Raw genomic sequence first — 27,582 nt, forward strand, 5'->3', positions numbered from 1 at the left:
CACAAAGTATGGCAGGAACACAAGGCATTCTGCCTCCAGGTGGGAGGAGAATCAACTGCTATACATGAGTTGAGGCATACATGCACCCATATATATATATGTGTGTATATATATATATGTATATATATACACACACACACACACACACACAAATAAGACAAAGTCGTGGTAGAAAAACCGATATGTATTATATTTTTATATACAGACAGCTAACGGTCCATATTAACATTGCAAGGCTGTCTCTTCCTGGGCAGGATGGGCTGAGCAGAGGGTCACCTGTGACTTTAAGTATGGCCTCACCAACCCTGTTCAAGAAGTTGTAGGCTTGGAATCTTGTAGATTGGAGTCCTAGGAGCAGGCCATGTAGCTGGGGTGCAGGGGCTCTGGGTCTGGGACAAGGCTATTTTCATAGGGGTGGGAGTAGGGCCCACCAGATGAGTCCCCATGGACTCCCTGGGAGCCCCCGGAACTGTAATCTGTTGAGATGCCCGAATCTGACACCACAAGGTACAGGCACTTCAGGTGAGGCGGAGTGGGAGGCAGCTCAGGAGGCAGTGCCCTCGGGCATAGGCGCTGAGAGTTGGGGTCCAGGATGGTGTACTCAAAGCTGGAAGGCGAGGTGCCCTCTGGCCTGGGCTTTGCGGCCAAGTCCGAGGGGCAGGAAGACGCTTCTGAGCCTTCATCCATAGTCCCTGGGTCCACACTGTCCCCAGATCCAGAGAGGTCCTCACTGCATGGGCTCCGGGGCAGCAACCACTCATCCAATACCAAGTAGGTGTCCTGGGCATGCTCACTGCCCACTGGCTCCAGTAAGGGCCCCTTGTCATCCGCCCCTGGCTCCCCTGCCTGTGGCACCCCCCAGCAGCGCTCTGAGAGGACTTCTAGGTGGGCAGGTGGATCCTCGAGGAAGGAGTTGCTGGGGCTCCACCACAGACAGCCATCATGCTGTAGCAGCCACAGCTGGGAAGAGAGCACCCTCCTGCTCAGAGGCCTGGGCTTCTGTATGTGTCAGCAGGCAGCCCCAGGAGCACAGAGAACAAACAGGTCACCTACCTGGAAGTTACCCTTGTGGGTGGTGAAGAGACCCTCGAACTCACTCTCTGGGCTTGGGATGCCAGGCCAGATCTTCTGCTTCAGAGCACTGTGAAAGTTGTCAGAAAGTTGTCCATGGATGTGTGATGCTGGGCGGACGCTCACCCACACCCTCTCAGACCCCCACCACAGTGACACCAACGTTCCTGCAGGAGTGGGAAACAGCCTGTGGAGGAGGCATCATGAGGCCCTACAAAAGGGTAGCTAAGATAGTTTTGAAGGATGCATAGTTTAGTCCATGCTGCTTCACACTCTCGGTCACTCCTTTCCATGGGCTGAGGGTGGGATCCCCAGAACCACTAGAGTGTGTGTGTGTGTGTGTGTGTGTGTGTGTGTGTGTGTGTGTGTGTTCAAACGAAGTAAATAAGCAGGGCCACAGGATGTGCACTTTCCGGAAAAGTAGGAAAGGCAAAGCTTTGAATGCACTGAGAATTATAAACACCTCAGGATGGCTGGTCAGATCATTAAAGCCACTGGGCTTAAATCTCTCCCATTAAACTATCTGGTTGATTTGGCAAAGTTGACTACATTGGGAAATGGAACCCACAAAGGAATGCAGGAAGAAGCCATCGCCAAAGTCAAGGAACTCCAGCAGGCGCCCCAGAACAAAGAAGCTCGAGAGAGTCTGGGTGTAGTCTGACTTACATTCTATCACTGACAACTGTTGACTCTGGGCAAGTGCTCACCCCTCAGCCTTGCTTTCTGTAGAGGAAGATGTAAGTTAGAGCTTAGCTCGGGTTGGGGGCTCACCGGCGGTGGGACAGCAGGGCCAGCACTGCCAGCAGCAGCGAGATGAGAACGAGGATGAGAGACAGCGTCAGGATGAGAGGGTCCAGGTCTGGGAGACAGGAAGGCGGTCAGGGAGGTTTGCCCGGTGTTTGTCCCACCTCACCCTTCTCTCTGAGGAACTGGGGCCTCACCGCTAGCGGTCAGCAGCGACGCGGGCTCAGACCAGGCGCTCCAGAAGCCACTGAAGCTCGGCTCGGCCATGCGCGCTCGAACAGCGAAGGTGTAGCGTGTCCCGCCCCGCAGGTTGCTCAGCACACACTCAGTGCGTCCTTCCAGGACCTCCACCTACGGGCGGTGAAGCCAGGAGAGATCTAACCAACTAGCACCCAATGAGAAGAGGCTATGCAAGCTTGACTACATGGGAGGTATCTCATCAGCACCCTAATAATGAGAAGGGTACTTCTCAAGTAATGGTATCAACTGGCAAGTCCCGTTTTTGGCTCAAGGCCAATCAGAACAAGGGCCCCCACCCCCACCCCCACCCCAAGTCAAGAGCTGGCCCTGGGCTACATAAAGGCAGAGCCAGACACCTCACGGAGAGCGCCTCCTTGAGGTCTGAGGATATGAACCGGGTTGTGAGAGAGGTTGAGGCTCTGATGGGTTACCCCAGAAGCCTGAGCAAAGTGGGGGTGGGGGGAAGTGTGCGTGACCTAACGTGAGCTAGCTCAGTGGACCCAAGTGGTGGAAGGAGAAAGCTCACTAAAGTTGTTCGCTGACCTCTACAAGTGCACAGTGGGAAGCGTGCACCCAACACACAAATAAATGAATGTATCTTTTAAAAATGTTTAAGTGTCAGAAAAGAGAGCAATTAAAAGACAGCGATGGGATGTGGGGCACTGGGGGAGGGACTTCGGGCCAGGACTCAGGGAGGTTGGATGGGGCTGTCCTCTCGGGCTCTCACCCTTTGCTTCCCTCCTGCCCGGTTGCCTGCAGACACGTCCACTTCGTAGCGGATGTGGGTGGTCATAGGTGCTCCAGGAGGTGGCAGCCAGCGCAGCAGCACGTGGCTGCCCTCTTCTGCCCGACGCGCCAGCAACCCTGCGGGGGCGTCCAGGAGCACTGCAGAAAGAGAAGTGGATCGGGTAGGCGGGGACCCGGCCCAGTCTCCACCCCGCCGAAGGATGTCGCTCCCATCGCCTCTCACCTACCAACTTCATTGATATGGATGATGCGGTGGTAGCGAGGAGATCCGGAGGCCGCCGTCACGCGCAGCTCCAGGGGCACGAAGCTCGACGTGTCCGCGGTCGGCAGTGAGCACCAGAAACGCACGGAGCCGCGGACTGTGGGCGCCTGGTGCAGGCGACACGACTTTCGTGACTCACCCCTATGCAACCAGGAGGGAAACCGAGAAGAAAAGGTTGAACTAGCAGGGAGGGTAGGAGGGGACTGGAGAGTTTCTGGTATCCTTTGCTCAGATCGTGGAATCCAGAGCATTTTGACCACCACGATGACGGAGTGCCCCAACTCCAATGTGACACCGGAGCCCATTGATGGAGAATTATTCCAGCCCTGGTCACCAGGGGGCGACCTCCACCCCCAACCTGCCACCCTTAACCCTGACTCCAGGGGCGGGGGGGGGGGGAGGGCACGACGGAGGGGGACGGACATTCCAGGCTATCCAGGAAGTCCCGCTGCCCCCACCCCAGCCTTAGGCCACCTGGTCCTAGTCCTGGGGAACTCACTCGAGTTGGTAAGAGAAGCTGTAGTTGAAGCCCATCCCGGAGCTTTCCGCTTCCTCCCAGAAACACACCAAGTCCTCCAACCGCTGGGTGAAGCACAGAAGTTCTTCGGAGCCCCGGGATGCCAGCAGGGCCGCTAGGGAGGGGGGAGGTTGTCATGGCGTGGGGAGGTGGGTGGTGGTCAGGGAAGTCGAGGCCTGTCCTCCACAGTCCTCCACAGGAGGCCTTACCCTCCCTCCTGTAGCCTGTGCAGACCCGATAATTTCAGTACCCCGCCCTCTTCCATGAGGGCCTTCGAGGGTCTTGCAGAAGTGGCACCACTACAACTCGGAAGTGTAGTGACCCCGCCTGCCTTGAACCCACCCCCCATGCACACGCCCACTCATCCTGCAAATTGAGCGGTTCTGGCCCCGCCCTAGCGCTGTGTGTGCAGCGAACTGACCTCCTATCGGTCCCCGCAGGCACCCGGCTGCCCCCCGATAGCGCCAACCGTGTCCCCCGCCCTCCTTCCTCCTCCTAGCAAGCGGTGCAAGAGATCTAGCACCATCCGCCCGCCAAAGCGTGTTTACAGTCGCCTGCAGCCAGGTCCTGTTCTCCCACTACCCCATCCGCTTCACAGGGCCACTGTGAGCTTGACCGCCTCCAGCCAGGAGCTTTGACCTACCCCGCCCTTGCGATTTCTACCATGTCCCAGACTCCTTCAAAACACAAAACAGAGCCAAATGTGTTGGCTAATCCCACCCCAGCAACTGGGAGGTAGAGGCAGGAGGATCAGGAGTTCAAGCCCAACCTCAGTTACATAGTGATTTTAAGGGCAGCTTGAGCTACATGAGACCCTGCCTCAAAAACAAAAACAGAACAGGCATGGGGACACTTGCCTTTAATCCTAGCAGTTGAAGGCTAGCCTTGTCTACCTAGTGAGATCTTATTTCAAACAAACAGCCAAACAATCTTAAGACCTTCTAAGACTTCTCCGCCTGGCATCACTACAGGGTCAGACATCGACAGACACCAGTTTGGCCCCTAGGACCCCATCTGGAGGTTCAGAGGACTTATAGCCCCTGGGACCCAGGCTGGGAATTCACGCCATAGCATCGCCCTCTATCACTAATGAAAAGGTACCCATGTACAGCTCTTACCTTTGCTCTCAAACTTGGGGTCCGGGAGACTGGGTGAGGGAGCCCAGGCTGCCCCAGCAAGTAGGAGACAGAGGGGGCCAACCCGAGGCCAGAGGGGTGCCCTGAGGTGGTCCATGATGCAGCCCCAGCTTCAGGAAGCCCAGGGCTCCAGCCCCTCTGTGTCCCCCCTCCCGCTCCCCTCCCCTTTGCTCTTTCCCCCTTTCCCCTAGTCCACAGCTGGGTCAGCAGCAGCTGCCGGACACAGCTGACCAGGAGCTCCAAGTGGCAGCTCCCTCCAGGGGGCGGGGCCAGCACGCAGTCGGGGACAGATAAGCCACAAGCCTCTGGAGGGAACAGGGGCCCTCTTGGGCACAGCCGCTGCCTAAACCAGTGTAGGGGGTGGGGCAGAGAGCAGGGCTTTGTTGGCGGGGGGGGGGGGGGGGGGGCGTTGCTAATGTGGTCATGGACAGTGACTTACCTTCTCCCCGTATAGTCAAGGCATCTGTAAATCTAGCCTGCTGCACAGCCGAGTACTACACAGATGGAAGCTATGCCTCCTCAGCACGGTTTGAAATAAGAATCATAAAGATGACTACCAAGTGGCGTATGAGCGGGACCAGCCGTGCTCTTTGACAAACAACATGTTATGGTGTTTTTTGTTAGTGGATTACACAGATTTGGGAACATATCATTTACGATTTTAAAAATAGTAAACATTTGGTGTGTGTGTGTGTTGTGTGTGTGTCTCTCTCTCTCTCTCTGTGTGTGTTTGGTTTTTTTTTGTGTGTGTGTGTGTGTGTGCTCAAATGCAACAGGGAACATATGGCACAGAACAACTTGGGGAGTCACCTCTCTCTCTCCTACCATGGGGTCCCAGCATGGAGCTCAGGTCTTTACGCTTAGCAGAAGAGACCTTTACTTACTGAGCCATCTCACCAGCCCTGATTTTGTTTTGTTTTGTTTTGTTTGAGACAAGGTCTCATTGTATCCCAAGCTGACCTCAAATTCACTGTATAACTAACAATGGTCTTGAACTTCTGTCCTCCTGCCTCCACTTCCTTTGTGTTGGACGGCAGACATGCACCACCGTCTCCAGTCTGTGTGGTGCTGAAATGGAACCCAGAGCCTCAAGAATGCTGGGCAAGCGCTCTACAACTGGGCTACAGCCCCAGTATGGTTTTGCTTTTTTGACACAAGGTGTCACTAAATTGCCCAGACTGTCCTGGAATTGTGGCAATCCTTTTGTCTCAGGTTCCTGATTAATTCGGAGATCACAGACCTGTGCCACCACACCTAGCTTCCTATACAAAACAAAAACAACAACAACAAAAAAAACCCAAGTTGGATGGAGTAAAGCTCAGTGGTGTAGCACTTGCCTAGCAGGTGGAAACCCTTGGTTTACCCCAGCACCACCAAGATAGATAGAGAGACAGGTGGATGCATACATATATACATGGATAGATACATGTATGAATACACAATACATGGAAATAAATACAGATTACATGTATGGATAAGGACATACATACATGGATAGATAGGTAGATACATACATACATACATACATACATACATACATACATACATAAGTATGTAAGAGAACCTGCTGCTCTTGCAGAGAACCTGGTTTGGATTCCCAGCACCCACACAGTGCCTCACAGCTGTCTGTAACTCCAGTTCCAGGGGATCCAACACCCTCTTCTGGTCTCCAAGGACATTGTACACATGTGCACATATGTAAATACAGGCAAAATGATCAAACATATAAAACAACAACAAAAGACAGATATCAGTGTGACCATCTTTCTCAGGAAATGGGCTTTTGGGGTGTTTGTATATGTTTTTAAAAAACTTGTTGGAGACAGTTTGGTTATGTATCAAAGGCTTAAACTCACACAGATCTTCCTACTTCTGTTCCTTTTCCCCATCCCAAGCTGTGATTGCAGGTATGTGCCACCATGCCTGGCCTGGAAATGGGTATGGGGCGGGGAGAACACTCTCAAGCTAGTTTCAAACGGTCTTTTTTTTTTTTTTTTTAAGATTTATTAAATCTTAAATCTGCCTGTGCACCAGAAGAGGGCACCAGGTCAAATTATAGATAGTTGTGAGCCACCATGTGGTTGCTGGGAATAGAACTCAGGACCTTTGGAAGAGCAGCCAGTGCTCTTAACCTCCGAATCATCTCTCCAGTCTGTTACAAATTGTCTTAAGGAGTTAACATTAGTGAAAGAAGCCAGGCATTGGTGGCACATGCCTTTAGTCCGAGCACTCGGGAAGCAGAGGCAGGTGGATCTCTGTGAGTTCGAGGCCAGCCTGGTCTCCAGAGAGAGTGCCAGGATAGGCTCCAAAGCTACACAGAGAAACCCTGTCTGGAAAAACCAAATAATAATAATAATAATAATAATAATAATAATAAAATAGAATAAAATAGATATTTTGGTTCAAGCTTCAAGCTGAAGATCAGAAAAGCAAAGCAACCGGCCACTAGCTCTTACCTCTACCTCAGCTCAGATCAAAGGGATGATCCTCAGACTGCTCCCTACTTCACTGCTCTTCACATTCAGTCAGACTGCTATGCTCTCCACAATGTGGCTAGAGACTCATTCTCAGACTGAATGCCACTACCTTTTATGTCTCTCAAAGCCTGGGATTAAAGGTGTATGCCTGGCTTCATCTATTAATCGTGTTGCACTCAAACTCAGAAGTTCTCCTGCCTCTGCCTTAGTGTTGGGATTAAAGGGTGTGCTCCACCACCCGTTATGACAAAACCAAGAGATAACAGGAAGAGACAGCTATTTATTTCTGACATTACTCTCCAAGTGACAGCAAACTACACAGCAGGTGTTTGGCTCTAGGGGCCCAGATGCCTTCCTACTTGTTGCTCAGTTATTCAGAGGATGTGATTCTCAACCATACTGGTCACCTCCTGTCTTATACCAGCAGAAAGCAGGAAATGTGGAAAGGGAAAACTCACCCCTCCCATTTAAGAGTATCCCTTGGAATTGGCCAACTTCCCGTCATTGTATCTCTCATTGGCCAAGAATTAATCATGTGACTATATGTGCTACAGGAGAGTTAGGCAAAACAACCTTTTTTTGTTGTAACTCAATGGTAGAACACTTGCCTACCATGTACAAGGGAAAGTGTTCATGTTTGGACACAGGGTCGCTTAAGTAACTCGGGTTGGCCTTAAGGCCATCTTCCTTTGGCTTTCTGAGGCTGGAGTGACAAGCATATCTGTGGCTTTTACTGGAGTGGCTGAAGATCAGTGGCTCTATTCTGTAGGAAGTGAGTGGATTTGAGGGAGAACAGACAATCTTATTCTCAGAGTAAATCAGAGTCAAAAAAACAACAAAATCCTGAGGATGTCATTTGAGTCCCCGAATTTGCTGTACCTAAAGCCAGACTTACTGGACCTTCAGATGAGATCAAGCATATGGCTGCAGAGCTTATTAAACTGTTCCTTTTTAAAGATTTATTTTATTATTTTGTGTGTATGTCTGAAAACCACATCTGTGCCTAGTGCCGAGGAAGTGGTGAGCCTCCTGTGGGTGCTGGGAATTGAACTAGATCCTTTGTAACAAGTGCTCTTAATCACTGAGCGAACTCGGCAGCCTCTTATTGGACTTCTTTCTCTCCTCTCTCTCTCTCTCTCTCTCTCTCTCTCTCTCTCTCTCTCTCTCTCTCTCCCCTTCCTCCTTCCCTCCCTCTCTCCCTGTTTTTTTTTTTTTCAAGACAGGGTCTCTCTGTGTATCCTGGCTGTCCTAGAATTCGATCTGTAGACCAGGCTGACCTGATCTTGAAGAGATCTTCCTGCCTCTGCTTCCCGAGTGTTGCCACTACTGCCTGGCCCTTATTGGACTTTTCACTATAAGAGATACCATTTTTTTTTTTGGTAAGTGCCCATTTCAATAGTATTTGTGTGTGTGTGTGTGTGTGTGTGTGTGTGTGTGTGTGTGTGTGTGTGTGTGTGTGTGTTATGTGTATGTGTGTGCTCACTCTTGCATACTCACACAGTGGCCAGAGGTTGATGTTACTTGTTTACTTGTTTTGTGTATATAAGATGTGTGTTGGGAGCACATGTCTTGTGGCACACATGTAGGTCAGAAGACAGCTTTGTGGAGTCAGTTTTCTCTTTTACATGGATCTGGGATTAGGTCACCAGGCTTGCCTGGCAAGCACCTTTACCCACTGGGACATCTCTATGGCCCCTCAACATTATTGAGACGGGGTCTCACACTGGAATGACTGGCCAGTGAACCCCTGGGACCTGTCTCCCTCCACTTCCTACAGTTGGGATTATAGACACACCCCACCATGCCCTTGGTTTCTGTGGGTACCAGTGATCTGAATTAAGGTTTCCCCACTAAGCCATTGCACAGTTCCCTTGAAACCAAACGAACTCAGCGAGACCTAGAACCCCCTGAGGTCTAGTTCACAGAAGAAACCCAGAAGTCAGTGTGCTGCTGCTGTCCTTGATACTATTTTGAGGTTAGCTCCAAGTCCAGTCCATCTACTCGGCCTCTCTTCACTTATTCAAAACAAGGAGTGATGTCCCAGGCAGGTCTGGAACTCACACTACAGCTGAAAATGACCTTGAACTCATGATCCTCCTGCCTCCACCTCCAGGGTTAGGGTGATAGGCACACACTGCCATGCTGTGTTTCACTGCCTGAATTTGCAGGAGCTGACTAACTTCTTCCCTCTTCCCATTTATTTATTCACGCATGTGACAGAAAAGCAGACAGCACCTTCTGAAGCTAAGGGGGAGAAACCCCTGAACTCTGGTTAGGACTTTTTCAACCTTTTCTTAGTTTTTTGTTGTTGTTGTTTTGTTTTTAACGAGGTTTCATGATGTAGCCTAGGTTTGCCTTCAACTCACTATGTAACCAAGGATGACAAACTCCTGATCCTCCTGCCTGCACCTCCCAAGCACTGGGGTTATGGGCATGTGCCAATATGCTGGCTATACTCAGCGCTGGGTCTCAGAGCCCTGCCTGCCACACATCAGGGTCCAACTGAACTACATCCTATAGTCCAAAACTCCTTAGGACTTTTATTTGGGGGAGTGCTGAAAGCCATCCAGGGTTGGCATGCTGGCCAAGTGCTCTGCGGCTGAGCTAAGCTCCCAGCTCTGAAGGCTCTTGATTTTTGTGTTTTATACTCTTCTCACACATCCATGTTTTGGGGATAATAGTTAAGTGCCCAGGGAGTCAGAGAGATGGGGTCCTATGGGCTAATGCTGGGGAGGTCCCAGGATATAGAGCAAAATGGCTTCCATTGGGGGATGGAGGGTCTTCAGGAAATGAGCCCCCTACATTGATGGTGGTAGAAGCCAGGTTCCAAACTGTCCATGGTGCCTGTGCCCCAGAGTGAGGTGAGCACTGCCTCAGGTTGGGGAGGCTGAAGTTCTATGCCGTGTCCCCTCTTTTCGACGCAGCAAGAAGTCACCAGGGGCAGCTGGGCTCATTGCATAGAAGACATTGGCACTGTCCGGAATCAGGAGCTCTGCATGGAAATGGGGACCAGGATGGGTGGCCTGAAAGTCTGGGAGCTCTATCATTCAAATGGCTTCTCCCACACCCAGCCTCTCCCAAACCACTACCCAGGAAAGCTCAGTCTGCTGTGACAATGAACTCAGACGACTTTCACCACTCTTCCACTCCAGCCTGTTAAGCTAAGGGCTTTCACACTCAACACTTGAACAGCTCTTTGTGCGTGTGGGTGGCAGTGGATGAAACTGGGGTGTCCCTTAGAGTCTTGAAGAGCCCCAGATTGGTGTCATTGTTTTGAGAGTCTTGAGGAATGTGGCTTTGTTGGAAGAAGTATATCACTGGGGGTGGGCTTTGAGAGTGTAAAGACATGAGCCATTTCAAGTTCAGACTCTCTGCTTTGTGTTCACCATTCAAGATGTGAACCATCGGCTTCAGCTCTCAACATCCAGTCGTGGACTCTCACCCTCTGGAACCATGAGCCCAAATAAACTTCCTTCTATATGTTGCCTTTGTCATGGTGGTTATTACAACAACAGAAAAATAACTAATAGTATTATATATGTGTGAATATTTACATGCATAATATACCTGTCTCACATGCACGTCGGCACTGGGCTTTACACCCAGCCTTACACATACTAGGCAAGTAAATTACATCCTCAGCCGTTTCTCCAAAGTACAGGCCTTGACTATGTAAGGTAAGCAGTCATCACTGAACTACATCCCCAGCCAGCTTTTTTCCTGTGACTTTGGTTGTTATTGTTTTTGTGGCAGGGTCTGATATAGCTTAGGCAGGCTTCCTACTCTATGTGGGTGAGGATGACGTTGAGCTCCTGATTCTCCTGCCTCTACCTCCCGAGTGCTGGAGTTACAGGTGTCACCAACATGCCTGGTTTATGCTGGAACCAAGTCCAGAATTCCAAGGGTGTTAGCTGAGCTCTCTAGCAGCTGAGCCACATTCCAGACCTCTATTTTCTTTAGAAACAGGGTCTCAGTAAGTTGTCCATGCTGATCTAGACCTTGTTCTGCAGCGTAGGATGGCCTCTGACTCAGAACAATCCTTCCCCCTCACTCTCCAAGATGCCAGGAATACAGGTGTGAGCCACCATACCTGGTTCCAGGGAGACTTTGAACTTGGACCTTCTTGTTAGCCTCTTGAGCAGTTAGGATCACAGCCCATGCAACTGCCTCCAGCTCTTTCTCTTTAAGACAAGTCTCACTCAACTGTTCAGACTAGCCTTGGGTTTACTCTGTAGCCTGACAACCGGAACGAATCTCTAGAGCCCACATGAGAAGGAGAGAATGAACTCCCTCAAGTTGCTTTCTGACCTCCACATATGTACTATGGGACGTATGTTCCCTACCCAAAAATGAGGGGGGTTTTGTTTGTTTTCTGAGACAGGGTTTCTCTGTGTAACAGCCCTGACTGTGCTGGAACTCACTCTGTAGACCACTCACTCTGACTTCAAACTCAGCTATCTGCCTGCTTCTGCCTCCCAAGTGCTGGGATTAAAGGTGTGGGCCACTACTATACAGCCCTACTCAAAAATGAAGATAAATAAAAATTAAAAAGGTTTTTAAAGGAGAAAGAAAGATGAGCATCAGCACCCATCCCCTGTACCCCCCAGCCCCACCCCCATTTCCTAGCTGCAGGGGAGTGTGAAGAGCAGCCTCAAGCTTCTCCATGCTCTCCCTGCCACAATGGACTCTAGCTCTGGAACTATGAGCCAAAATAAAGCCTTCCTCTCTTCAGCTACTTTGTCAGGGCTTTTGTCATAGCAGTGACTGCTGCTCACCCCACTGGTACCAAGCCCAGCTCTGCCTGCAAGCTGTCCCTGCTTACCTCTGTCCCCAGGCAGGACCTGGAAGAGCTGGTAGTCACGGGCCCAGGGCTGAGGCACATTGTGCTTCTCCAGGGCTCTCTGCACCACACTGGGGGCTTTGTCCTGACAAGTGAGCTAGAAAAAAAAGGACAGAAAGGTCCAGTGTGATGGTTCACCAGGTAAAGATTACTCCAAGTGACAACCTGGTGGGAGGAGAGAACCAATTCCTGCAAGTTGTCATCTGACCTACACACACACACACACACACACACACACACACACACACACACACACACTACATAAATGTAATTAAAACTTTTAGAAGAAGAGGGTTAGGTGGTAAGGAGACAGGATCTCAGATCCAAAGTCAAGGCTGTCCCCTCCCAGCCCCTCACCAAGATGCTCCGATACAAGTTCCCATGGTTATTGTCGATGCTGACTCGGATGACACGGGCCTCTGAGGTCTGCTGCCCAAGGAGGGGGATTCGAGAGCTGCTCAGGGTCAAGGTCATGGGGGGATCCATGTTCAGAGACAGCTGTAGGCAGTGTGGGGTAGTGGAGGTTGCAGCCTTGCTCATCTGTGTGATGAAGACCACAAGGCTCCTTCCCCAATATATTCAATCAGACAATGAATACATATGCACTCACCCCGAGTCCTCACACCCCTTTTTCTCACACATGAGAGATGGAACCACACAGTGAGGGTACACTCACAATACCAAGCATATGTCATCCCATCACGCACAGACTCTAGTTCCCTGTTACAGAAACAAATGGACACATGACCCATATACACACAAAGCCAAGTTCACAACAGGCTCCTGAGTAGACAGTGCATACACAGGTGTGCTCACAGTTGGAAACCCCCAATATCCCATCAGTGAACAACTCATGCATAGTCCTGTGGATGTCTGGGCCATTTCCCTGTCATATACGCATACTTTTGGGGACTTCTATATCCTTGAAGAAGTGCATGACAGCTGGAGCTGGTGAACAGAACTGTTATCTCATCTACCGGAGAGACTGAGGTAGGAGGATCACAAGTTCAGGGCTAGCCTGGGCAACCTAGTAAGCCCTGTCTTAAGATAAAAAGTAATAAAAATAAAAGTAATATAAGTGTTGGGAGTATAATATAGAATCCCCCAGTGAGGAGCTGGGGCGTGGCTCATTGGTAGAGCTCCTGCCTAGAATCCCTCAGTGAGGGACTGGGGGACGACTCAGTGGTAGAGTACTTGTAAGGTTCTAGGTTCAATCCCAGTACTTTTTGTTTGCTTGTTTGACTTGTTGTTGTCATTGTTGTTTTTGAGACATGATGTCATGAGGCCCAGGGTCATTATGTAGACAAGAATGGCTTTGAGCTTCTGGTCCTCTTCCTCAATCATCCAAGTGCTGGGATTACAGGCCTGCACTGCCACACTTGGGTGGAGTACTGCTTATTAGGAAAAACAGTAGTGGGTATCACACCTGGCATGCCCTACAGATGGGTGGAAATCCAAGTTAGACTGAGGAGAAGCCAGATGGTAGGCAATGGCTCATACAGCCATGAAGGTGTACAGTCTCTCAGACAAAACAGCAGAGACCAGCCAGTCTCTGAGATACATACCTGCAGTACTATATACATGTGCAACACACACACACACACACACACACACACACACACACTGAACCCTGGGTGCCCCAGTCTTCAACACAACCACAGATTATCATAGTACCTTGTTGGTGGGACTCTGGGGCCCTGGGGAGGCTGGAGGACTGCCAGGAGGAGGTTCTCGGTTTCTAGGACTGGATGGGGGAGACCCTGGAGATACACTGGCAAAAACACAGAATTCAAGGTGGGGTGGCCAGCTGGACTTTTGGTCCTGATGTCTCTAGCCCCTTTTGCCCTGGATACTCACCTGGAGGTTGGTGAAGATGGATCCCCGGGACTCCCACCAGGGGATGAGTTCTTCTCCCGGGACAGCTTCCTAGGGTGAGGACAAGGGTTGGCTCAGCTCTGGGAGTGGATCCCCCAGTCTCTACCCACACGACTCCCTCCCACACACACATCCCAACACTCACGCACTGAGACGCTTTGTGAGGCTGATTCGACGCCGGATACGTGGGGAGCTGGGACAGGAGGCAGCTGGTGGCTCAATGACACGGGAGACTCGGTAGCTGGAGAGGTTCATCGTGCGAGAGGTGACGGGGACAGGAAGCAGAATGAGGGATGAAGAGGAAAGAGTTGGCATGAGTTGTGAATCAGTATGGGTTGGAAGAGAGGAAGGGTTAGAGTTTCGTGTCCAGGTCAGGATAGAAATGGAAATCACTGGGATATCGGGTGCATTACAGATGGGGTGAACTGTTTGGCTAGTGGGGTACACAGCACTTACAGGGTGAAATTAGCTAGGGGCATAGCTCAAACATAGAGTGCTTGCCTAGAATTCCCCATTGAGGTGCTGGGGCCATGGCTGGGGGGTACAGCACAGACTTAACATGTGTGAGGCACTAGCACTGCAAATGCAAAACAAAACAGAAACTGCAGTGTGAATTAAAGAGTCAAACTGGGCCAACTTTAAAGTCCAGGGCCAGATAACTCAGGGGACCAACAGTTAAGGTCATGGATTGGATAGAGTAAAGGAAGCAATAGGGCTAATTGAGGAAGGCAGTCAAATGAACATTAAAGCTAGCACCAATTAGGAGCTAATGATCAGGGCCACGGATGTGGATGACGGGATCAGAAGTCCACAGGGAAAACAGGTGGGCCATTCAAGTTGAATGACTAAATGGACATGAAGGGTAGAAATCAGAGTATAAGATGGGGCCAAATTCTGGGTTGGAGGTAGGTGGTGGTGGCCTTCAGATAAGAGGGTGGGGCTGTCCTTAGGATGGGATCTGGGAAGGGAAGGGAAGGATCTGTGTGTGATCTGGACTTGGTTGAGTTGTCACCTCTGTTCCTCACTGAGCTGGCGCTGGGCTCGGAGGGCAGCCAAGATTGGTGGCCGGGGACTCAAGCTGTAGAGCTGGCATCGATGTTGTAGCTGCTGGATTCGGGCCAGGATCTCCCACTCCTGGGGAGGTGTCTTCTGAGAACCTGCCCCACCCTCCCTCCCACCCTTGGGCATCCCACCCAAGTACCCACCTACTCCACCTACTCACCTTCCTCCTCTTCTCAAAGTTGATGAGATTTCCCTGAGGAGGCAAAGCTGGCCTGAGCTACAGCATCCAGGGTCAAGGGTTAAAAGTCAAGCTCAAGAACTAGGATGATGGGAGCCACCATGGTGTGTTTGTGGGGGGATGGGTACAAGGAAGGATCAAAGGTGGATACCTGGAGGACCCATGTGTTGGGGATAATAGAGCAGGGGTCAGGAGTCAAGGGTAAGGGGTCAAACCTTCAGCATATCCGGTAAGGCTGTGTCCAGCATAACCAAGTCTGTGAGGAAGGTGCCAAGGTAGGGGACAGGACCTGGGGGCAGTTTCTGCAACCCCCAAAGCCTCAGTTACTCATTGGCATCACTGACTCCATGCCCACTGACTCCAAGAGTCCCCTTGCCATTGGCGTCCCCATCCTGAGCCACATCACTTACTGATGGCAGACTTCCGGGAAGGCAGTCATCATCATGGGGTCCCTCGGTGGTCTCCTCCTGAGAAGAAAGGAAAGACTGAAGAATATGAGGCCTACTTTGACACTTTTCACAGAGACAACTTTGAGACCCACACCTATACTCATGTTGCCTTCAAAAACTACAAGCTGGGGGGGGGGCTGGTGAGATGGCTCAGTAAGGAATGAGACCTTCCACCAAGTCTGACAAATTGAGTGGGAACTCCAGGACCCACCTGGACAGAACCAGTCTGACTTTGTGGTGTGAGCACCCTCCCACACACATACACACAGAAATAAGTGTAATGGAATGTTCATTTTTAAAATCACAAGTCGGGCCTGGGGCTGTAGTTTAGCCGAAGTGCTGGGTTCCTCTCTAAGTAGTTCATAAACTGGCTGTGGCAGTGTGTTCCTGTCATCCCAGCACTTCAGAAAGAGGCAGGAAGATCAGGCATTCTAAGGCATCCTTATCCTATAAGAGACTCTGTCTTAAAACAAAAGAACATCATAAATGAATTGTTCATGACAAACAGGGTGTGGAGTCACCCTGGGGACAATGAAAGGCTGCAAATCAGGGAAGTACTGGAGCAGGGGGTAGGTCCCCAGAGTGGATGGGAAGAAACTATTTGTCTCCAGTCTACTTAGAACAGACTGACTGGGGAACCTCTGGAAAGACCCTGAGCTTGCTCTGTGCATTGTTCAGACAGTACAGTTTAGACAGCAAGAAGGTCTGTTCTGTTCCCATTTGGGCTGGAGGGCCTGACAGGAACAGGATATATCTGGTTCTTGGTGGGTCAGGACAATGCCTGGCACACAGTAGGTTTGCTGGTTCTCGGTGAGTCAGAAGCAATGCCTGGAACACAGTAGGTTTTTTTTTTCTCGAGACAGGGTTTCTCTGTGGCTTTGGAGGCTGTCCTGGAACTAGCTCTTGTAGACCAGGATGGTCTCAAACTCACAAAGATCCACCTGCCTCTGCCTCCCGAGTGTTGGGATTAAAGGCGTGCACCACCACTGCCCAGCCAGTAGGTTTTCTTTTTGTCCCTTGAGGCCTCTTCCTGTGAGATACACCTTCACTGAGAAGGTTTTTTGGTTTTGTTTGCTTGTTTTGTGTGCATGAATATAGGTGTGTATGCAGTGCCTCAGGAGGCCAGAAGAGGGCATCAGATTCTCTGGAGATTAGTCATAGGCGGTAGTGAGCATTTTGAGTGAACACTAGAATCAAACTCGGGTCCTCTCAAACAGTGCCAAGTGGTCTCGAGCATCCTTCTGGTTCCCCTGGTGTTTGTTTTGAGATAAGGTCTCACCATAGAGACCAGGCTGGTTGCAAACTCGTGATCCTCCTGTCTTATTCCTGAATTCTACGCTTATAGCTGTGAGCTACCTGCCTTGCTTACCTGTTGTTAATAAGCTATTTTTTCTTTTTCTTCTCTTCTTTTCTTTCATTTCATTTTTTTTTTTTGAGACAGGGTCCTATGTAGCTCAGTCTGGCCTCAAAGTCTCTCTGTAGCATAGAGTGACTTTGAACTCCTGTTCTTCCTGCCTCTACCTCCTGAGTGCTGGGATGACAGGTGTGTACAGCTTCACCTGTTTTATACAGTGCTGGAGATGGAACCCAGGGTTTCACCATGTTATGCAAGCCTCTACCAACTGAACCCAGCTCTAGCTCTGCACGGTATTTATTGATATCCACTGTGTTGTCATGTGCTGTTTTGGGTAATAACTAGCCAGGGGTGACCGAATGAGATAAAATGTCTGGCTACTAGTGAAAGAAAGATGGGCCAGCCAAGACATCTCATAATGAATAAGGCAGAAACAAGGGCCATCAGGTGGGTAAGGGGAGTGTGCAGATGATGGGGGAGGGGCCCCTTGAAGGTGGAGATATTTGGAAGAGACCTGAAGGAGGTGAGTGGGCATGGCACAGACCTATCTTGGGGGAGGTATAGAGTATTCTAGGCCCAGGAATCAGGCTGCATGTTCATCAACACAGAATTCACACTGAGGACAAACGCCCAATTCTAATCAGAACCTTACTCCTGCATCAATAAGTCAGATGTATTAGCCCACATTTGAAAACCCTGTCTATCAAGGTAAATGCCTACACATGGTTCCTCCCCCGCCACCCCCCTCACCCCCCGTGGCTATGACTTGGCTGCCTCCCTTGGCCTTAGATAACGCTTTCCTCTGATCTTGCATTTTGCTGATGTTGGATATGAGTGAAAGGGAAAGCAGGCTGGGGAAGGAAGCATTGGACCAGCTTTGCACAAGATCAACAAAGGAGAGGATGTTTTGAGAATAAATGCTTCCCTGAGATTGGCTCCAAGTCCCCTTAGCCCTGCCTGTCCTGGAACTTCCAAATAGAACAGAGTTCTATCTGCCTGAATCTCCCAAGTGCTGGGATTAAAGTGTGTGCCACTAGGCTCTGATTTTTAAAATTTTATTTCTTTTTTGTTTTGTTTTGAGACAAGGTCTGTTGGAGTTCAGGACAGCCTTGTAGCCAAAGATGTCCTTGAACAACATGTCCTCCACCTCACAAGTGCTGGGATGAGAGACTGCACCTCCATGCCTGACTTACATGGGCTTCATGTATGTGGCTAAGCCTAATTTCTAGCCCCCCCCCCCTTTTTTTTTTTTTTTTTTTGTGTGTGTGTGTGTGTGTGTGTGTGGCCAGGTCAACACCAAGTATCCTGGAACTGCAGAGATAGCTCAGAAGTTAAGAGCGCTGGCTGCTCTTCTATAGGTCCTGAGTTCAGTTCCCAGCAACCACAGTCATGATTCCAGGTCTAGGGAATCTGATGCCCTCTTTTGATCTCTGTAGGCACCATGCATGTACACAGTATACACAAATACATAGAGACTAACACTCATACACATAAAGTAAAATAAAAACCCCTGAATATCAAGTATTTCCTATATTAGTCTCCTTTGTATTTTTTGAGCTAGGGTCCCTCTCTTAACCTGGAGCTCGATGCTTTTGTCTAGTGCTCCTGTCCATCAGTCTCTGCCTCCCTCAGTGCTGGGATTACAGAGGTCTCCCATCCAGCTTCTATGAGGCTTCTGGCTTCGGAGCTTGGAGGCTCACGCCTGTGCAGAAAACACTTTGCAGAATGGGCCACCTCCCCGTCTCCATACTCTTTGGATATTTTGAGACAGAATCTCACACAGTTCAGGCTGGTCTTGTTATGTAGCCCTGGCTAGCCTGCAACTTGCTGTGTAGACCAGGATGACCTCTAACTCAGTGTTCCTCCTGCCTCAGCCTTCCAAGTGTTGGGGTTACAAGCATGAACCACGACAATTTCTTGAATTTGGGGTACCCAATACCTGGGAAAGGATTACTCGACAGCTGAGGTGATTATTCTCATCAGAAAAAATCTGTGACAGTTTCCTGAAAGTGGACAGTGGTTCCCTGTGGGGGTGAGAAAGGCATGTTTAGGGTCTGCAAAGGGCACAGTCAGAGCCACGATGGGGTTGACTGCATAGGGCATCTAACTCACCGGCTCACGGCTCCCCAGCTGCGCTTGAGCCTGTAGATGGGGTTAGACTGCAGGGCAGACAGGATAGCTCGCAAAGAAGAGAAATTGCGAAGCTCCCTGCAGCGCTGGAAGAAGGGTTTGCCTCTAGTCAACGGCCACACTCCCCGTCTGTCTCCCAGGCAATAGCTCATGATAACCATGTCTTGGTGTGTTTTTAAAGCCAAGGTCTGGTTACAGAGCAGAGGCTGATCTTTCTGCCTCCACCTCCCCAATGCTGGGGTTACAGACATGTGTCCCTACACCAGGCTTGAGGTTGGGTTCTGATACTAGGTCAGACTCCTGTCAAGTGACTAAGCATATAAACCGACATGCTCCCTTTTCTCCAAGAAGCCTCTTTCTTGCTCCCTCCTTCAGTTCTCAAGCCCCCCTGGAGCCGGGCTCTCCCATTCATCTCTACTTACTCCTCTCCAGTTCCTCAGTTCCTACACTGCCCACAGCCTCTCCTCTTGACACAGGATCTTTCCTCCGCTCCTCCATGCACCCCATAATCCTTTCCCTCTTCTCCGGTCCCCCACTCAGTTCTGTACATTTATCACATCCATTTCCAGTCTCCAATCCTCAGCCTCACCAAGCTGATTGCCCACAATCCCGAGCTACTCTCCCCATCTCACCTAGGCCGGCTGCCGAACCCCACCCGAGCCCCATCCCCACCGCACACCTGGGCAATGCGGATCCACTTTTCGATGCGCTGTGCCCTCTGCGAGGCTGCCAGACCCGGTGCTGCGAGCACTGAGCCCAGCACACAGCTGGTAACCGCATTGAACTGGGCCACTGTGGCACGAACTGTAGGGGAAATGCCTGCAGCTCCCGGCTTGTCACGCTGAGACCACATAGAACCCAGACACTCGCAGATCCGCACGCGCAAGAAGAGCTCCTACGTAGAGGAGAGGAGGGTGTGATGGGTGCTCATCGTACACCCCCCCTACCCTCCCACCTTGCCAATGGCTGGGGTCCCCACCACGTCCATAAGGGTCAGCTGCTCTGCCACCTCATCCACACTGAAATCCAGGAGCTCTGGGCCTTCTGAACTGTGGCCTTCCTCTTCCTCGAAGTCCTCTACAAACTCTGATCTGGGGGACTGGGCCACCCTGGGAGGGCCTGGGGAATAGACAGGATGTTTAAAACTCACCTATGGGCTGAGAGGATTACTCTATAGTAAAGAGCTCATAGCACCCACAGCTGTCTGGGTCTCCAGTCTCCGGGGGCCTACTGGATCTACAGGGTGCCCCTGTGGCCATCATGCACACACATGATAAGGCACTGGCACATACACAGGCCAAAATCCCATATACATATTACACACAAAATAAAAGTAAATGGAGAGAGAGAGGGTGTGGAAGAAAGAAAGATGTCTCAAATTTGATCAGGCCTGTTGTGGCCAGCCTTTGATCCCAGCAGTTGGGAGGCAGAGGCCAAGTGGAATTCTTGGAGTTCTAGGCTCTCCGGGACTACATAGTGAGGCATTGTCTCAAAACAAAACAAAGAAACACACGCACACACATACACACACACATACACACACACAAAGTTTCAAATTTGGGCTGGATCATGTGGCTGTGTGGCACTTGCTCAGCAAGCCTGACTCATGAACCCCACAGGAGTCTAGACTGTCTGTGTGACCTTCCTCACCTGTGAACACCCTGAGTATTTTGTTTGTGTTTACATTTATTCATGTACTTAATTTTATGTGTTTATGGATCTGCAGTGCCATGTATGGGGGTCAGAGGACAATGTGAGTTGGTTCTCTCCTTCTACCCTGAAGGTTCCAAGACTCTAACTCAAGTGGCCAAGTGTGGCAGTAAGGGCTTTTCTGTGGAGCCATCTCAATAGCCCGCTCTGAGTGGTTTTGTTGTTGGTGTTGTTTTGCTTTGAGGTGGCTTTCTACACCACCTAGGCTGGCCATCCTTCTACCTCAAGCTGGGATCACAAGATCATGCCACCACACCTGACTGTGTTCTTAAGTTTTCTTTATTCTGTAATATCTCTCTTTCCTTGCCTCTGATTGATGACATTGGTGGGGAGGGCATTTGGCAGGAGGATTGCCATGAGTTTGAAGCCAGCCTCAGCTGCATAGCTTCGGGCTAGCTTGGGCTACAGAGTGAGACCTGTCTCAAGGTGGGGTGGTAGCTGTATGGTGTTAGTGAGATGGCTTGGTGGATAAAAGAGATTGCTGCCAAAGGTGAAGACCTGAATCTGATGTCACATAATGGAAAGAGAGAAGCAACTCGTGCAAGTTGTCTTCAGATCTACACACACACACACACACACACACACACACACACACACACACTGTGACATGATATGCTCCATAAACAAAAATAATTTAATAAATGTCAAAATGAAATAAAATGAAAACAGAGGGCTGGAGAGATGGCTCAGTGTTTAAGAGCATATACTATTACTCCAGAAGACTGGAGCTTCGTTCCAAGCCCCTACATCAGACATCTCACAACTGCTTGTTACTCCAGCTCCGAGGGATCCAAAACTTCTGGTTTTCACAGGCACTTGCTCTTGTGTTCATCATCCCCCACATGTGTATAATTAAAAATAAACTTTAAAAAATATTAAAAAAATGAAAATACAGCCTCTGGTTCTATCTAAATGTGGTGGTGAATACCTGTTTCCCAGGAGAGCAAGATTAGGAATCTGAGGTCAGCAGAAACTCCATAGTGGGTTCAGACATACATCTCTGCCCTATCTCAAAAAAAAAAAAAAAAAAAAAAAAAAAAGACAAACCCCAGAAAACCAAGCCCCAAATCCCAATTCTTGTTGTGGTTCAATGGCAGAAGACAAGTGTGAGGCCCTAGGTCAATCCTAGCCACACACACACACACACACACACACACACACAAAAGAAAGTTCTTATCAGGGGCTCAGAGAGGTGGCTCACCTGGTGAAGACACCATCCCGAAAGCCTGACAACCTGAGTTCCGTCCCTATGAGCCACATGGCCGAGGGAGAGAACTGGCTCCCCCCCCCCTTACTCCACCACCACAGAATAAATAAAACAAATGTAGTAAAAGATTTAAAACTTGAAGGTAGGAGAGGAAACTTCTTGGTAATCAAGCAGGGAAAAATACATAGGCATAGTCAAGTAGCTGCTATACTCTGCAGAAGCGAGGGTGGCCACTTCAGCTCGGGGGCTGAGGGATTAAAGGATAAAGATTAGGGACACAGAATCAGATGAGATCAAACAGGACATCAAGATGATTCTGTATAAGCAGAGTGCAATTATTCAGTTAGCTAATCCCCATTGTTCCTGCTTGTGGGAACAGAGCCAATAGGATCCTCTGTTCTTCTACACACAGGATATAGGGAAGGAAGCCAGGAATCAATCACAAATATTGTTCGGAAAAATAAGGCAGCCTCAGAGGCTCGGGGCCAGAGAATCACCCTGAAGAGAAGTGACATTCCTTTCTTTCATGTTTGGTGCCTTTAATCCTAGCACTCAGGAAGCAGAGGCAGGAGGTTCTCTATGAGTTCAAGACCGGCTTGGGCTACATACATACCAAATTCCAGACCAGCCTGGGCTACACAGTGAGATATTCCCAGGGGTGGTAAGGAGAACTGTGGTTGGAGTGTAAAATGAAATTTAAAAGCATAAATGAATTATAAAAAAATAAAAACCCCACCGGGCGGTGGTGGTACACACCTTTAATCCCAGCACTCCGGGAGGCAGAGGCAGGCGGATCTCTGTGAGTTCGAGACCAGCCTGATCTACAAGAGCTAGTTCCAGGGCAGCCTCCAAAGCCACAGAGAAACCCTGTCCCGAAAACCCAAAATAAATAAATAAATAAATACCCCAAACAACAAAAGTCAAAATTTCATTTATATTCACTGAGATGACTTATTAGCATGTAGGCCATAGTGTGCTCCACCACCAATAAATAAATAAAATGAAAATAAATAAATGAACACATAAATAAATAAAACTACACTCATCTATTGTGTGTATGCAATTTTCAGGAACCTGCTTCCATTACATGAGTTTCAGAGATCAAACTCAGGCTGTCAGGACTGTCTGCAAGCCCCTTTATCTGTTGAGCCCTCTCACCAGTCCCAGAAGTGACATTTCAACAAGACCTGAGTGAGATTTGTAATTTTTTTTCTCTATCCTCAACTTTGTTTCTAGACAGGGTCTCACCATGTAGCCCGAGTGACCTGGAGCTCACTGTGTAGAACAGGCTAGCTTTCAGCTCACAAATTTTTCTGTAGTGTTACTCATAATAAGATGTCAATATGGTGTTTTGGCATACACTCCACGGCACCTGGTAGACTCTAAAAAGTTGGGAATTCAATTCAATTGGGAAAATTCAAAAGTGGGAAAATTGCTTCAATTGTATATGGCTAAGTTCCATTCCCTGGCACCATAAATAAATGAATAAAGAAAGAAAGAAAGATTAAAAACAAAACAAAGCAAACAAAAACAGTAAACATCCGGGGGCGGGGGTATACACTAGGGAGGCAGAGACAGCCTGGTCTACAGAGTGAGTTCTAGGACAGCCAGGGCTGCACAGAGAAACCCTGTTTTGAAAAACAAACACCAAAGCAAGGAAACGCACACTATTACTAGGCTGGTGGTGCACACACTCAATTCCAACAGTCTGAGGAAGAAACTGGGGGCATGAATCTCAGTGGGTGGAGTTCTGAGAAAGTCCTGAAGTCAATCCCTTCCTCTGCATAAACCACATATCTGTTCAAGGCCATCCTCTGCTACTTAGAGATGTGGCTGCACAGGGTATATAACAAGATCCTATCTGAAAAACTAAAACAAAATTACAGTCACAATTGTCTGTAATTCCTTTCCAGGGCATCAGATGTTCTTGACTTCCACTACATGGACATGGTTCACTTAATGCAGGAAAAGCACTCAAACACACAAAGTTATAAACAAACAAATTAATTAATTAAAAAACAAAAAGACTGCAATAGTAACACAAATAATACCAGGTATGGTGGCACATATTTGTAATCCCAGCACTGGGGAGATAAAGGCAGGAAGATCAGAAGTTCAAGATTGTCCTTGGCTATCTATTGAGGCTAGACTATGCTACCTGACATCCTGTCTTGAAAAATAAAAGCAACACATTAATATCGTTAGTGAGATAGCCCAGCCATTAAAAACGCAGAACCTATATAATGGTAGAACAGACTCCAAAGAAGTGATGCACTCTATGGCATGCAAGAACCCAGATACGTGTCTCTCTCACATACAATAAGTACAAATTAAACAAAATACCAAGACACTTGTCCAACCCTTACTGCTTACCAATTTTCTGTGTGTTGGATGTCCTTCCCAGGAGAGTGGAAACCCTAGTCCACCATTATGTGACCAGAGCTAGTGTTTCAACATGTGCTAAATGGAAAATTCCATGAGGTGATCACTGTTATCATTCCCATTTTGCACATAAGGAAACTGAGTCTCAGAGAGGTGAAGAGATCTAACCAAGGTCACACAATCAGTAAATGGCTAGCCTGGGACTTGAACCCAGGCTGCTGTTTTGGCTGGGCAAGCACTCAGCCACTGAGAGACATCCCAAGCCAGAGAACAGAGGATCTTGGGGTGCAGGAGGACATTAGGCCAATACTTTTAATAAAGACTTGTGATCAAGTAGAGAAAATAAGGCTTATTTAGTTTAAAAGTCTTGCCCATGGGGCTGGAGAAATGGCTCAGGGAGTAACATGTTTGCCTGTGCAAGTGTGAGAGGATGAGGTCAGATCTCCAGCACCCACAAACCCAGCTCTGAGGAGGCAGAGACAGGAGGAACCTTGGGCTTCAAAGGCAAGTCAATTTAGCCAAATGGGTGAGCTCCAGGTTCAGTAAGAGACCTTGTTTCTAACAGCAACAGAGGTAAACACCTAGCATTGTCCTCTGGCCTCAATTCATGTGAAGATATGTACATGTGCACACACACACATGAACACATGCATACACCACACATACATTAAGGAAGGAAGGAAGCAAGCAAGCTTTTCCAGGAGCTGGGGATGTATGTGATTCAGTGGTACAGAGTCTGGCTAGTATGCAAAAAGGTCTGAGTTCATTTCCAAAACTAAAATAAACAAATAAAATGTGTTCAGGGTCTGTCATTTTGAGAGGGGCAGCAGTCTCAGAATATTACCAGCACTAAATGTCCCTTACCTGCCCAAGGCAGTCGCTGCTCCTCCTCTGCCTCCTCCAAGAAATCCTCTAGAAGTTTCTCTGCTTCCCTGGCTTCTGACCCTCCTGGGGCTGCCCAGCCCAGAAAGATTCGGACACTGCCCAGGTTCTGATGGGCAGGGGGATCCCGGAAGTCCTGCGGGTGGTCTCGAAGCCACGAACCGAGTACGGAAACCACAGCCCTGGACAGAGAAGGGTGTGTGGCTCAAAACTGAGTCCAAGGATCTAGACCTTTCCAACCTTGCAGCCGTCAGGGCCTGACCTTGAGGTCCCTTCCCCACGCTGCTTTGGGTAGGGGGTGAGGGGTGAAGACTAACCTCAGGTTCTTGCTGAAGCTCCGATCCTGTCCCTCTGCCCTCTTGCTGTCTGCCCTGGGAAGAAAGCCTCTATCAGAAGGGAACCGAGGCGTGGAGCTTTAAGACCTGTGCTCTGGGGTTCTAAATCGGGCCGGGAGAGGGGCAGATGGGGTCCTGGGGATGGGGACCTGCGGGTCTCCTGAGAATGACTGACCCAGGAGGTGGCGGCGGCGGCGGCGGCGGCGGGGGTAGCAGAAAGCCCAGAACTTGGGCTGTGGGTACAAAGGCCTGGTGGGTGGCCAGGAAGGCAGGCACGAAGCCAGGATCCTGCTCACGGTCTCCGGACACCAACTCATGCACCAGCCGCTCCAGTCGGGCTGCCCTCAGCGCCCGCACCTTGCTGGTGCGGTACTGGAGGAAAGTGTCGACAGCCGGGATGCAAGCCTGCAGGGGTTGGGGGTGGAAGGTGGATGAAATAACACGGGGCGGGGGGCGTCCCAAGCACCTCGTTTCCAACCGCTCCTCTTTTTGCTTCTGATCGTGTTCATTTCTGAAACTCTGAGGCTCCCTAAATAGATGTCCAATCATCAAATGCCCACGTCAACCGTAGGACACCCCACTACTCCAAGCAATGCCCTCTGTTCCCGCCTCACCCGGCCACCCCAGGCTTCAGTCAGCCTTGCAGTCTCGCTTCACCAGCCAAGCCTCGGTCCCACCCCACCCCCCGACCTGGCCACTCCTTCTTTCTTCAGATTTCCTGCACCCTGCCGGTCAGTTTTAACTCTTGGGGAAGCGCCATCACCTGGCCCCACCCCATTTCCTGGATTTATACCCAGTCACCTGGCCGCCCCCAGGCCCTTTCTACTCACCTGGTCGCCTCTAAGCTCCGCCCTTCCTCCTGGCCCCGCTGCTCTTGGGAGGCTCACCCTGGGCTCTCCAGCGCTTGCCTCTGTTCCGCTCGCCCAGGCCGCTGAGCTGACCCCGCCCTCACCTGCTCACCCGCAGCCTCTTCCTCACCTGGTCGTCTCCAGGCCCCTCCAGGGTCGAGCGCTGGCTACGCTGGCGCCGCAGGGACACGCTGTACACGGCGCCGTCCTCGGTCTCTTCGCCCCAGTCTTGCAGCGGCGCCTGCATGTGGAGGCGGGCTCAGGGCAGTGCCCCCGCCTCGGTCCCCGGCCTTTACGCTTGGCCCACTTTCCCGAGTAGAGTACCCGAGACTTGGGTGGGATCCCAGGTGGGTCCCTCTGTGCCACCGACACCCTCCTCCCAGGTCTTGAGTGGATGGAGTATCATTTGGGACACTCAATAGTCCAGTGCCACAAAGACTCTCTCTGTCGCTTCCTCCCGAGATGCGCTCAGACTCCCGTCCCACCCCACACACCAGCCCAGCCGCTTCTCGGGGTCAGGAACTCTGAGTCCCCCAAGTGGGAACTCCGGGACTCATCCGTTTTGCAGAAAGGTTAGAAAGCGAAGGGTGGACATCGGAGTTTCTGAATCTAAGGGTACACCAGGGACGTGGGGTCTGAGGATTCCCCAGTTCCCTCTTACCAGGGCGAGCTCTTTGCCCGCCGTCCTCTCCATGGCCCCGATGCCCGTCCTGCTCCCTGGCGCCGCTGAGAGAAGCGGAAGGGCCAGCGGGAGTGGGCAGTGGGGCGGGGCGGGGCGGCTGTGCGTCCAGTCGCCGGGCGGGGAGGGGCTGGGCAAGGCGGTGGCACGACTGTCGAGGTCCCCAGCCGACCCCGGCACCCAGAAGTCCGGGACCTTCCCAGAGGTGTATCAATCTGTCACCCAGCCCTTAAGTCTTCCCTGACCCCAGATATGGGTGTAGCGGGGACAGCGACAGGTCTGTGTCCCCGGGTGGGAAGTTCTTTGTGTTCATTTGAGGTTATCAGCCCCAGGTTTAGGGGTGCCCCCTATGTTTGGAGGGGAAGGAAGGCACACTGGATTTCTATCACAGGTGATGGCAGCCATATCGTCTCAGGCTGGAAGCTGTGAAATGTGTGTGACCCTGTATTTTGTGGGG

General features: G+C 50.3%; 2 protein-coding genes across 3 annotated transcripts; both read right to left on the reverse strand.

The window, feature by feature from the left end:
- Window positions 1-169: 169 nt before the first annotated feature.
- On the reverse strand, window positions 170-5,071 carry Epor (erythropoietin receptor). Of its 2 annotated transcripts, none has more exons than XM_027411589.2 (8): window positions 4,700-5,071; window positions 3,564-3,696; window positions 3,030-3,205; window positions 2,783-2,940; window positions 2,013-2,166; window positions 1,843-1,930; window positions 1,054-1,141; window positions 170-960 (listed from the first exon to the last, which is right to left on the reverse strand). In XM_027411589.2, the coding sequence occupies exons 1-8, from the start codon at window positions 4,812-4,814 to the stop codon at window positions 349-351; spliced, it is 1,524 nt and encodes a 507-aa protein (XP_027267390.1). In that variant the 5' UTR covers window positions 4,815-5,071; the 3' UTR covers window positions 170-348. The 2 variants fall into 2 exon arrangements, with proteins under 2 accessions (XP_027267390.1, XP_027267391.1); XM_027411590.2 differs by lacking the exon at window positions 4,700-5,071 and adding an exon at window positions 3,791-3,972.
- A 4,638-nt stretch (window positions 5,072-9,709) lies between these two features.
- On the reverse strand, window positions 9,710-27,474 carry Rgl3 (ral guanine nucleotide dissociation stimulator like 3). The gene is made up of 18 exons (XM_035443526.1): window positions 26,577-27,474; window positions 25,774-26,003; window positions 25,581-25,634; window positions 25,246-25,445; window positions 20,062-20,201; window positions 19,762-19,977; window positions 19,065-19,168; window positions 18,892-18,976; window positions 15,560-15,616; window positions 15,365-15,451; window positions 15,132-15,164; window positions 14,922-15,043; window positions 14,055-14,150; window positions 13,892-13,960; window positions 13,709-13,805; window positions 12,392-12,532; window positions 12,017-12,131; window positions 9,710-10,186 (listed from the first exon to the last, which is right to left on the reverse strand). The coding sequence occupies exons 1-18, from the start codon at window positions 26,691-26,693 to the stop codon at window positions 10,068-10,070; spliced, it is 2,082 nt and encodes a 693-aa protein (XP_035299417.1). The 5' UTR covers window positions 26,694-27,474; the 3' UTR covers window positions 9,710-10,067.
- Window positions 27,475-27,582: the final 108 nt, after the last annotated feature.

Source organism: Cricetulus griseus, chromosome 4, assembly GCF_003668045.3.
Source record: "Cricetulus griseus strain 17A/GY chromosome 4, alternate assembly CriGri-PICRH-1.0, whole genome shotgun sequence".
NCBI lineage: Eukaryota > Metazoa > Chordata > Mammalia > Rodentia > Cricetidae > Cricetulus > Cricetulus griseus.